We start from the raw sequence: 13,648 nt of genomic DNA on the forward strand, positions 1-13,648 counted from the left end.
AAAATGTTCAAGCTTCAAAACTGAGTGCAAGTAATTGTAAATAAATGTTTCTTTACATTTTTTAAAACAAAATTGCAGACCTTACATTTGGGAACACCCTCATAATCTCTCGTAGCCATATACATATTTCTAACCCCATACAGATAGTCCTGAAAATTTGTGCTTGTGATTTTTTATAGCTATGACAATACTTGAAAATAAAGTGAAAAATGTGGGGTTCATGCAATAGATAATTGATGAATGGATAGTTCACCTAACTTACTAACAATTTTATTGCATAGAAAATGAGTTTTTAATTAAATAATTATTTTCTGGTTTATAGTGTTGTGTGTATGAACATTTTAAAATTGATTTTAACATTTTGATGGGATTACAGTAGTTACCTGTGGTTAAGTTAGAGATATATTTCAGTTTCTCACACAGATGCTTAGCAGCAATAATTCTTAACAGAAAACATTTTCGACTGGTATAGAAAAAGAGGGATACATCAGTAGTACACAAAGTACCCTCCACCATATACCAGACAAGAACATGAGCTAATACTGTATTTTCATCCATTTATGAGTTATGGGTAAAGTTTCAAGTCTGAAGCTCAATGGGAAGCTAGAAAACAGTTGCAAAATTTGTAACAAGCAGACAGACAAAAAACCAAAGAACTCTTGTCCCCATACCTGACAAGAAAGTGGGTTGATTGCATTGTCATCCAGGTCTGAGCTAAATTCAAAGTTTCAAGTCTGTACCTCATCAGAAGTTAGTTTAAAATCAATTGTAAAATTTTTACTGAACATACAAGAAAGTGACTACATATTAAAAAACATACTGTGACTACATGCTTTACTTTTGCATGGTTTTCATTGACTCATAATTATTCCTGAATGGCTGTGCAATCCATACACTGCCTGTAACATTTGAAGTTCAGAATATTGCCATAAATATTCCCTATTACAATATTTGAAGTGCTGAGAACCATAGTGTGCTCCTGACGTCTGTTGATTTGATGGTGAACGAACTTTACCTATATCTCTAGCTCCACACTGTACATATGAACTTTAACAAAAAGCTGTATCACCAATTTCTCTATATTCATTTCCATATGGGTTCAAAGCACAAAGTATAATTTTGTTGCTTGGCACTGCTCAATTGTTATGTTGGGTACACTACGTAATTTAGTGTTTACATCATGTATATGGTAAAAAGTACTTCATATTCATAGGTATATCAGCAGTTTTATCTGAACCTCAAGCAACAGGGTACGTTTAATGAAAATGATGATAATGAGGACCATGAAGGCTTGCAATAGGTCATACTTGTGTGTGTGTGTGTGTGTGTGTGTGTGTGTGTGTGTGTGTGTGTGTGTGTGTGTGTGTGATGCATTTAGTATCTGCTCTTTATGTTCTGATTTAGTTTCATATTAACTACAAATTTTACAACAGTAAAAAGGCACTATTGTCACTAGCCTACACATGGTAATTTTGAGAATTAACATTATCAATAAAGGTAATCTTAAATATTAATTAATATTCCATATGGTACAATGGGTACATTTCTTTTTTGTAGGAATTATAGGATGTTGAGACTTGGTTAAAAAACAATTCAGACCTAGAAACTGGGAGTTTTTCTATAAATTTGATTTTCACAAACATTTATTATACTCAAAACTTTGTTTCTGTGGTTTGGGTCCTTGTGGTTGCCAGTCCCCCATTTGATGTGCTCATAAATACCATGTTCAGCATGTACATATGCATTTTACAGATGGTTTGTAGTTTGTGAAGTAAAACTGAGATGGGATATTAATCATGAGTGCAGTTAATGAAGAAAACAACAATAAATAACCACTAGAGCAGTTGTTGATTATGTTGTGAGTACAGGAGATTATGTATTCATGAGATGACATGAAAACTGCTTATAACTTTCAGACTCATATCTTTAAGCATAAGTATTCTGTACAGCATTACAGAAGGACAGCTGATAAGTAAAGAGGTATCAGGTTTAATGTGTAGTTGGGCAAAAATATCCAGTGATGGTAAAATATGAGACATGATACTGCAGTCAGATGCTGAAGGGCAGAATTTACTGTAATGTATAGCAATAGGTGAGAAAATGAGAGTCTGGCAGAAAACTTGTTTCCTACTATCACTAAGTTTGTTTTCAACTTATTTATTTATAGAACCAAATATTTACCTGCAGAGCTCTATATTAGGCCTTTGTGTTCTATTTAATATTCTTTTTTGAGCAAGTGCCAAAAAAGCTTCCTTATTAGTAATTTCTTTTTCAGTCTGCGTAATATTACGAATCATTTCATTTGCTTTTTGTACTGTCTGCAACAAAGAAAAAGTTATATTTCACGTAACTTATATTGTTGCTATTCAATGCTGTCTGACAAAACTTCTCTGATATGAAGCCTGTGTCATGTCTATGAACATATACACTGAGGTAACAAAAGTCATGGGATTGCGATTTGCACATATACAGATGGACTGTAGTATCATGTACACAAGGTATAAAAGAGTAGTGTATTGGTGGAGCTGCCATTTGTATTCAGGTGGTTCATGTGAAACAGTTTTCAATCTGATTTTGGCTACACAAAGGGAATTAACAATCTTGAACATAGAATGGTACTGGAGCTAGACACATGGGACATTCCATTTTGGAAGTTGTTAGGGAATTCAGTATTCTGAGATCCACAGTGTGAAGAGTAAGCTGAGACTATCAGATTTCAGACAATACCTCTCACAACAGGCAACACAGTGGCTGATGGCCTTCACTTAATGACCAACAGCAGTGGCAATGCTAACAGACAAGCAACACTGTGTGAAATAACCACAGAAATCAATTTGGGGCTTTCAGTAGATACATCCATTAGAACAGTGTGGCGAAATTTGGCATTAATTGGCTATGGCAGCAGACAACTGATGCAAGTGCATTTCTAACAGGATGACGTAGCCTGCATCTCTCCTGGGCTCGTGATCTTATAAGTTGGAAAACAGTGGCATGAACCCATCAAGTCATGGACACAAGTAGTCAACAAGACACTGTGCAATCTGGTGGTGGCTCCATAATGATGTGGGCTGTGTTTACATGGAAAAAGGTCTAACTGAGCCAATCATTGACTGGAAATGATTATGTTCACCTATTTGGAGACCATTTTCAGCCATTCATGGACATCATGTTCCCAAACAATGACAGAATTTTTATGAATGACAGTGCTCCATGTGCACCACACCATAGTTGTTCATGACTGGTTTGAAAAAAATTCTGGACAGTTCCGTAGAATGACATGGCCACCCAGATCGCCGGACATGAATCCTATAAACATTTATGGTCAGTTCATCCACAAAATCCTGCACTGACAACACTTTCACAATTCTGTACAGCTATAGAGGCAGCATGGTTCAATATTTCTGCAGGGGAATTCCAACAACTTGTCAAGTCAAAGCCACATTAAGTTGCTACATTATGCTGAGCAAAAGGAGGTCTGACATGACATTAAGAGGTATCCCATAACTTTTGTTACCTCAGTGCATTGTACCTACTGTATTCCTAAAAAATATATCAAAAGAATCAGCGAGAAATAAAATATGTAGTGGTACAAAAAGTACTCAACAATACTAATGCTAAGAGTTCTAATAGAGGTATGTACAATAAACTGAGCAACTGCCCAACTCTGGAAATGATTGTGTCATACCATAACATTTGAGCTTCTATAAGGTATTCTACTATGACAATGTGGTAAGTATGGAACTAATGGATAGACAAGGCTCATACACAGACACAGGTAGGCAGTGAAGAATGCACTGTAACAACAATAAGCACGATTGCCATCTTATCTGAAGGGCCACAGCACCATACACATTTGACCACAGAGTTGTCACTAAGTTTGAGCAGTACAACAAGTGTGGACCTGTCTGAATCAGTGATTTAATAATATTTACTAGGACTGGACTGGTGGAATGCATTCCATTGTTCAGAAACCAAAAATATCTCAGAGCAGCTAAGAGTATTATTGTGAAAAAAGTTGTGACTTGACTGCTATAGTAGAAGACACAATTAGAAAGCACACACCTTATTAGGTATTTCTTATAACTACACACACACACACACACACACACACACACACACACACACACACACACACACACACACATCCTTAAATTAAATCAGTCAACTGTCATTTACCATTCAACATACATACAACAGAATAGGCCTCATTTCTTATACATAATTAAATCATACATAATTATTGATCTGCTTATTTACAAACACACAAATTACAGATATTTACATGCATTTTGAATTTCAACATACAGCATATATACTCCATTCTTTAAAAGAAATCTGTAATAAATATTATTAAATTGGTTTTCACCAAACCTTTTCTACAATATTGTTTGAAGTAATTTATATGTTATGGACCACACTGAGAGTGGTAGTTTATTAAATATTTTTACAAAATTGACTCTGGGTGAGTGGGCTGCTTTTACTGGCATGACACTTGGAATATTAATTTTCATTTTGTCTGTATTGTTGTGGTGACGAATTTTTCCTCTGCCATGAAATTGTTTTACAATTAGCTTAACATATAACATTAAGACATAATGTTACGTGAATATAATTATATCAGCAAATTTACAGTTGTATATATCTTAAATTTTCTGTACAAACGTCAACAGTTATCTCTTAGGCAAGCCCCGCACCTTTCTCATAGGACTCTTTTTATATTTTCAACATATCACTTACATGAAAGTTCCTGGCAGATTAAAACTGTGTGCTGGACCGAGACTAGAACTCGGGACCTTTGCCTTTCGCGGGCAAGTGCTCTACCAACTGAACTACCCAAGTATGACTCACGCTCCATCCTCACAGCTTTACTTCTACCAGTACCTCATCTCCTACCTTCCAAACTTTACAGAAGCTCTCCTGCAAACCTTGCAGAAGTAGCACTCCTGAAAGAAAGGATATTGCAGAGACATGGCTTAGCCACAGCCTGTGGGATATCTCTGCAATAGCCTTTCTTTCAGGAGTGCTAGTTCTTCAAGGTTCGCAGGAGAGCTTCTTTAAAGTGTGGAAGGTAGGAGACAAGGTACTGGTAGAAGTAAAGCTGTGAGGACAGGGCATGAGTCGTGCTTGGGTAGCTCAGCTGGTAGAGCACTTGCCCGCAAAAGGCAAAGGTACCGAGTTTGAGTCTCGGTCTGGCACACAGTTTTAATCTGCCAGGAAGTTTCATATCCATGCATACTCCACTGCAGAATGAAAATCTCATTCTGTAAATATCACTTACATGTGAAGAGTGTCCCATCCCATACCAGGTCTCCATAAGAAATGTGGGACTGGAACAGTCTAAAATGTAAGTCTTAGATATTCAGAAGTAACTGCACCTCTCAATTTATGCAGTAGGTAGTTTACCCATGATATTCTTTCCCAAATATGACTGATGAAATCTTAAAAGTTCAAAGGACTTATTTTTTATTTCATTAGACAGTTCTAATATAATATGGTGGGTCTTATCTGGGTTATGCAGACGTTTGTTGGATGTGAACCATGTCACTTGTAATGTACCCCTCCCTCCTTTGTTGTCACAAATGTTTGTATGGTTTTAAAATTTGAGAGGAGTAAGATTTACAATAAAATTTTTGCTTATCTACTTTTCTCATGCAGTTGGCTCCAGTTATTCAAGTGTAGGGGTCTGTATCTTGGAGCTGAAATTTTCACATTTTAGGTTCTCATGGTCCAATTGATCTACATAAATTTGAAGAATGCCTGTACAGAATTTTTCTTTTTACAATGTTTATTTGCATCACATTTTACAATATCACACTGTCTTTACAATTTTCATGTTAACAAAGCCGAAATTACATTGTTCATCCCAAATAAAAAAACATGTCCGATCACATCAGAAACATGCCCACTATTACTTCACTCTGCAGTAATAACTATATTCCAAAGGGCTTACAATTTTTTTCGACAAATGAATTTATAGTAAATTATACTATTATTCTATAAATGAGTCCAGAAATAAACATATTCAACAGAAGCAAATTGCATAATTAATAATAGAAATTTTAAGTTTACCAAATATTCCGTAGTTTCAAATGTTTCTAAAAAAAAAAAAAAAAATTTAATTGTACATTCAGAGCTAGTACATATTTATCATAGCAACAAAAATAAAGTAATTCAATTTCATGGTTTTTAACTTGAAATATAACATATTATGTATAAAATTATATGCAATTTTTCAGATATATAGTCGAGATAATATTGACCTGTCCAAAATTCGAAAATATTTCTAGTATCGACTACTTCTGCTGAGGAAAAGTAATGTCCCTTTACAATATCCCCCTCACAAAATTTGGAAACAATCTGTTTACAATATTTTGTGACCTACTATAAGGTTTGCCAAACGTTGTACAAAATGATGTCAAAAGATATAACATAGATGTACAAAAGTATTTGAAATAATTATATATGTATTGGGAAGATAATCCCTCTACTTGAAAAACCATACATTTATGAGGAATAACACTGCCCATGGCAGTGATGAAATTTCTAAACAAACAGTTCTATTAATTCTTCATATAGGATAAGCTCTTGGCTAACAATTTACAAATTTCAGTCAGAACACTGATTAGCTGACAGATGCTTGAGTACATTACCCAGCACCTATGGTCTCTTGTAAGCTGACTGGACCAGCAAGGATGCAGCCATATAGGAGTGTGGGATTGGATCCACCCACATCTATCAGTTCCCTCCCTATATTTCTCATCACATGCTCCAACGGATAGGTTACTTCTTGTCTAGCATTCACATCAAATCCTGCAACATTGTTTTGTGTAACAAGTATGCTGTTTAATACCCCCCTCACATCGCACAGCATATGCTTTGCCTATTTACATTGAGGGAAAAAAAGAAGACAAGTATACAGGGTCTACATCAGACTGGGTTAAAAAGTGTTCACATACAAAACTTTAATAAACAGAGCTAAATGCAATGAAAAAATCAACTAGTAAGGTGATACACACAGATATTCTAAGATACTATTCCTAATTTTTACAGTCCATGATATGAAAATTTATTGTTAGATGCTTAATGGCATGGTCCCATTTCAAAATTGTTAAAGGATCTACTCATTTAGTACCATGGCATAAGTGTATCAACTTCTGAACCACAAACCTGTAACAGAACATAATTATGCAGTTGTATGAACCTGCAAATGTAGTGTAGCATACTCAATAGATAAGACAGAACTTAAGAAATCTCATCATCTTACATACTACATTCCTGACAAACTAAACATAATTATATATTCGTATGAATCTGCAAACATAGTGTATACTTTCTTCCAGACCAGGTGTCGGTCATTATGCATCCATTTTCAAAGGTCTTGTCTTTTATACTAAAAGTTAACAGTACCTGAGATTTTCCCAATTTACTTTGCTTACCAGTAATTCTTCTTATCTTTACATATACAATGGACATTTCCATGACATTCTTGATATACTTGATCCTGTCCCTAAATTGTTCAGATACACCACTATTTGGGCTATCTGTATCAATCAAACAGTTGCTTTCCCACTGATTAATCTTAATTTTAATGTAAGGACACCCAAAATCTGAATCATCTTCTCTGTTGTCAGACACTTCCTGCAAAAGATCACTTTCAATTTCATCAAATGCTACATCCACACTGTCTTTATAGGGTTTCATCAACTTTACTGGTATGATAGCATTACTTTGGATACTCATGTTGTCAGGTAAAGACTGAACACAATGAATGGATTCCATGGCACAACTAACATCACTTGTTACAGAAGGAACACAAAACACATTACTGCCAAAATTACACTTCCTCTTTAGATCTTCTTTCACTTCATTCCACTAATTTGTATACAAATTCTGACTACTGATAGCTAACTTATTGCAAAATGCACAGTTATCTGTGTTATCATAAGTCTGGTCCCAAACAATCTTCAGAAAGTTTTCATCTTTATCCTTTAGGTTCACAGATAACCCACCTTTACTGTTTGGATTACCACTCTGCATGACATTAATGAACTGTTTTGGCTGCACTGGTATTCCATGACTCACTTACAACACCACATACATCACCTACCTTACTTGCATTGTCAACATCATTCACAAAAAACTCTGAAACTTCATTATACTTAAAATCCACAAATACCTGATACTCATCACCATCATATTCCTCCAAAATTACTTCTCCAAGAATATCACTAATAAGCCAAGTCTCATCTCCATCACCAAGTGAGGTGGTGCAGTGGTTAGCACACTGGACTCATATTCGGGAGGGTGATGGTTCAATCCCACATCCGGCCATCCTGATTTAGGTTTTCCATGATTTCCCTACAGCACTTCACGCAAATGTCGGGATGGTTCCTTTGAAAGGGCATGGCCGACTTCCTTCCCCATCCTTCCCTAATCTGATGAGACCGATGACCACACTGTTTGGTCTCTTTCACCAAATCAACCCCAACTCATTTCCATCAAAGTCACTTACCTCACCTCCATTCATTTGCAATAAGCCATCAGTCTCACACATACCAACCTCAGTTATTCCACAGTTCTCATTCACATATTCATATCTACATCAGAAATATCCCCTAGTTCAGAACCAATACAGTCATCACCTGATTTACATACATCAACAACACTGTTTTCTGACCAAGAGAAGAAATCATTAATACATATTATATCAAAATTCTCACTACTCTCATATTCTGGTTTGTGATTAGCACCTGCATCACCATAATTAAACATAGTATCCCAAAAGTTTTGATCAGAACATGAATGAGAAATCTGATATTTCTTCTGTTCAATTTCAGATACATGTGCCATACCATTAACATTGTTATTTTTGTCTAATTGCAAGTGTAACTTGGAGGTCCTGTGTTTGTTATGTTTGCTTGCCCAAAAACAATGGACCTTCATTGAGGCAAACTGCCATTCCCCGAGTAGTTACTTTTATGATTATTGCTTCTATTAAAATGCTCTTGATTGTCTCCATGATTCCTATCGTGCTGATGTTCAAAATTTCTCTCTCTATTGACACTTTGATCCTGATAGAAGTTACCATTATCTGTGTTTCTGTAATTACTCGCTTGTGATTTCTGTCATTTTGATTATTATGGTACATACTTCTTTCTGCTGCCTTATCCAGCCCATCAACATATCATAAAAATTATTTAATCAGTTGTCAGGTCCACGTACTAAATCCCTCTGCAACCTTTCTAGTAATCTGCTTTTAAGCACATCAATCAAAGTCATTTCATCAAATGGTTTATCAAGGTGTGTTAATTTTTTCAGTTGCTTCTTACAATACTCTTTCAAAGTGCTGTCCCTAATACTTTAATTAGGACCATTCAAAGATTCACTTTTGATTCTCCCCTGTTCAGCTTCCAACCAAAATTTATTTTAAAAATTTTTTCTCGAAAATCTGATATGTTTCCAACAGACTTAAATTTAAATTTACCCACGATAGAATTTCATCTTCGAGACATCTTTTAACAAATTTAATTTTTTGATTGTCATTCATGGCTGACACAAAACCATCTCTACAGTTGCGCAGAAAATCTACTGGATGTAAATTGTCCGATGGAAAACTATTGGTAGGAGTGTTGGACCAAGCAATACCACTATTTGCACAAATACTTTGGTTAACATAGATTTCCTGACCTGCTGAAATTTTTTGATCTAAAACATTTACATTAGTTTGCATATTGTTTTTGACATCTAGAATTTTTTGGTTTAAACTGGTGATATTTTGTTCCATTTTTTCAGGTATGGCCTTTTGTTCAACTCTAACATCATCAACATTCTTTGATCATGTTGCTGATTCAATTACCAACTCATTTTCTAAAACAATAAATTTATTTTCTAAAACATCAGCTTTTTCAGTCACACTTTTAACCCCTCTGACAACCATTTTTTAACTCTGAAACTTGATTTCTAAGTTGACCTATCTGATCTTGTACTTTGGCTATTGTGCTATTGTTTTCAGTTCTTATTTCAGTTAACTGATCATTAACTGCACTAAATTTGCTATTATTATCTGACTTCATTTCCTCTAGTTTTGCAAAAATTAACTGTGAAATTTCAGTTTTTCCTGTTTCTTTATTGGCTACAATTTCACTTGTCATGACTTCACATGTCATGACTGGATCCTACAGCTTTCATTTCTACCTCACTTCTACCCTCATCCCCATTCATTTTGTTAACAAGCACACGATCCCACAAACAAATTAACTTCACAAATAGTTTGTACTCATATTTCTTTTTTGATGTCCCTGGTTGTAGCTGCTAAGTCCTCTTTTATTTGATCTGGTCCATCATTATTGGTAGTATGTAATCACTGCTGCTATGATTTGCTCTGTTGTTCAGCCCTCAGTCTTCTTGCGTCATATGACCGGAAACCCATTCATACATAAACTGCAAAGGACACAAATCACCCTCCCTTCTGCAACAGACAAAACTTCATTATTTGTTAGTTGATCCCGGCTGAGCCTCCAGTTGTTATCTACCCCTCCCTCCTTTGTTATAACAACTCTCTTTAAGTCTTTCCATAAGAACTGAGAGGAGTACAATTTTATAATCTTACCCCTCTCATGTCATTTGTTGATTGCCACTCTTTTCATAATAAATTTCTTTTAATAAGCTTAGAGAGGAGTAAGATTTACAAATAACTTTTTACTTATCTTCTTTTCTCATAGTTGGCTCCAGTTCTTCACGTCTAGGGGTTGTTTCTTGAGGCTGAAATTTTTGATTTTATAGATTTTCATGGTTCCAATTGATGTAGTAACTACTGAAGAATTGCCTGTTTTTATCTTGTTTTCGTTTTTTCACATTTTTCTTTGTTACACTGTGTTTACAGTTTCCACTTCAAAGCTGCAAAAATTACGTTGTTATTTCCAAAATAAAAAACACATCCGATCTGTGTAGGTACATGGTCAAAGACCCCCGAATACATTACAGTCAAAATTTATTTAAAAAGAAAAATGAATGATGAAACAGCAATCGGCCATAAGGGTCAGGAAAGACATGAATTATAAATGAGCGGTAAGGTGCAGACAAAAGAAAAAAAAAAGTCATTCATTTTTCTTTGTATATGATTTTGTGTTTCACTCTCTCATATGTAGAAGGATGGTTAAGATGTATTGTTCAAAGTATGAAGTATTACGAGTGTTATGTATTATTTTGGAGTCTACATAAGAGAAGACTTAGCAACAGTAATAAGTATTTTTGTCAAAGTGAAGTGGAGCCAAGTAAGGAGGATTTTCTTCATTTTTGGACATGTACTGGTGTCCTTGAAGTTGGCTGCCTGCATCAACAACTGAAATGTAAGAGAGCAAGTCCAAATAGCCTAAATTTGCACATGCAGAACATTTATAACAATGCAATTGTACTATACTTTAAGTTTTTCTTTTCCATTTATTTTTTTATTATTGTAATACAATTGGCAACCTGAGAGCCATGACTTCAGGGCACTGATTATAAGTAGGGTTTGTTGACTATTTTTTGTAAGAAATTTCTATGACATTGTTATTAGTCACAAAAACTAATTTTCTGTATTTTTGATTGCATGAATCACAACAGGGAGCAAGTAAAGCAAAAAGGCAAAAATTGAGGAGAAAATTTTAGAAAGGAATAAGAGTTGGCCACAGGTTACGTAAAATTTTTCATAATAAGATGTTCTGTTAGGCACAGCAAAGGTAGGACGGCTACGCAAGCTACTTACATGGTTACACTTGGTTGCAACTATTTTGAAGTAGATAGAAACCATTTCCTCATGATTCCCTTCCCTGAATTTTGTAGTGGAAAATTTACAGGAATTTTTCTGTGTGATACATGTGATAAGTAAAACATAAAGAATTGTGACACAATAGTGTGCATATCATAACAGAGGTAAAACAAGCTTTGATGTTGTGTAAACAACAATTATCAAGTGTAGTAATTAGCATATGACATTTTAACATTTTTTGTAAAGTTTTCATTTTTGCATATTCATACAACATGGTGGAAAAATATATGTTCATTGATGATAGAAATAGCAAAAACACAATTAACCAACATGGAGCACGATAATAAGTCCCGCTAATAAATATGAAATACTGAAAGTAATTAACACTATGAAACCCAAAAAGGCTGCAGGACTGGATGAAGTGCCAATGACAATAATAAAAAAAAATCGCCTCAAAAATCTTGGAACCACTGGTACATATTGCCAATTTATCATTCAATCGAGGTGTGTTCCCCCACAGGCTGAAAATTTCTAAGGTTAAACCATTATTAAAAAAAGGGGATATACATAATGCAGAAAACTATAGACCTACATTCATCCTTCCATCTTTATCAAAAATTTTTGAAAAACTGATGAAAATTAGATTCATAAGCTACCTTGACACCTTCAATCTTCTAAATTGTAATCAACATGGTTTTCATACTGGTCACAGCACAGGAACAGCTATACAGGCCTATATGGAAGAAATTATTCGTAACTTAGACAATAACAAATGTGTGGTAGGAATAAACCTAGATCTTTCCAAGACCTTCAAGATCATCAAATTCTCCTTGACAAACTGGAGGCAATAGGCATCAGAGGAATTGGGAGGAAATGGTTTGAATCCTATCTCCAAGATAGAACTCAGGTTGTGAAACTCACCTCATCTCAGAGTAAGCAAAAAATAAAGTGGGTATTTGATGCTGAGAAAGTGGCAGTAGGTGTCCCTCGAGTAGTGTTCTTGGCCCCATATTATTCCTAATCTATATAAATGACATTGAAAGGCCTAACAGATCATCAAAAGTTATGTTATTTGCAGATGATACAAGCATAACTATAAATGATGACAGCAAATCCTTATTCACTACAGCTGAAAAGGTTCTGAAGAGTGTGCAACAATGGTTTTACACTAATAAGTTAGCATTCAATTTAAATAAAACAAATTAGATACAGTATGGTAAAGTAAATGAGAAGGATGATCACCATTTATCAATGAGTGACCATGAAATAGAGAGAGTGTGGTCTACAAAATTTTTGGGCATGTACATTGATCAGCACTTGAGCTGGAAAGACCATGTCACATATATATCCAAAAAACTCAATTCAGCATGTTTTGCACTGAGAATAATTTCTAGAGTTTGCAATACAGAGTGTACGAGATTAGTGTATATGGCTTATTTTGATTCTATTATATCCTATGGAATAACATTCTGGGGTGTAACTAAATGTCGCTTGAGAGAGGTTTTTAAATTCCAGAAAAGGGCCATTAGAATTAGCTCTCCACAAACACACTGCAAGCCCTTGCTCATACAGCTAAACATATTTACAGTACCATCTTTGTACATATTAAAAGGCAGGCTGCATACAAGAACACACTTGAGTAGTTTACGTGTAAATTCAGATCTTCATGACTACAATACATGTATCTGTAAGAACTACATGTAGAAAGAACAAGAAAAACAAAAGCTCAAAAACATGTGAGCCATTATGGAATAAAGCTTTATAATGCTCTGCCACTCTGCATCAGGGGAACAGAAGATGAAGGAAAATTTAAGTCAGAATTAAAAAAGTTTCTGATAAATAAGTGTTTTTATAGCATAGAGGAATATTTTGAATCCTTAAATTACTAACAGATAATTG

At 34.9% G+C, this 13,648-nt stretch overlaps 1 protein-coding gene across 1 annotated transcript in view; it reads right to left on the reverse strand.

Moving 5' to 3' along the window:
• LOC124715407 (tektin-1) overlaps window positions 1-13,648 on the reverse strand; it is a 212,688-nt gene that overhangs the window by 11,328 nt on the left and 187,712 nt on the right. Inside the window, exon 7 of the mRNA XM_047243095.1 lies at window positions 2,182-2,318. Coding sequence (XP_047099051.1) covers window positions 2,182-2,318 — 137 coding nt within the window. The remainder of the gene's footprint in view (window positions 1-2,181; window positions 2,319-13,648) is intronic.

Source organism: Schistocerca piceifrons, chromosome 1, assembly GCF_021461385.2.
Source record: "Schistocerca piceifrons isolate TAMUIC-IGC-003096 chromosome 1, iqSchPice1.1, whole genome shotgun sequence".
NCBI classification, from domain to species: Eukaryota; Metazoa; Arthropoda; class Insecta; order Orthoptera; family Acrididae; genus Schistocerca; species Schistocerca piceifrons.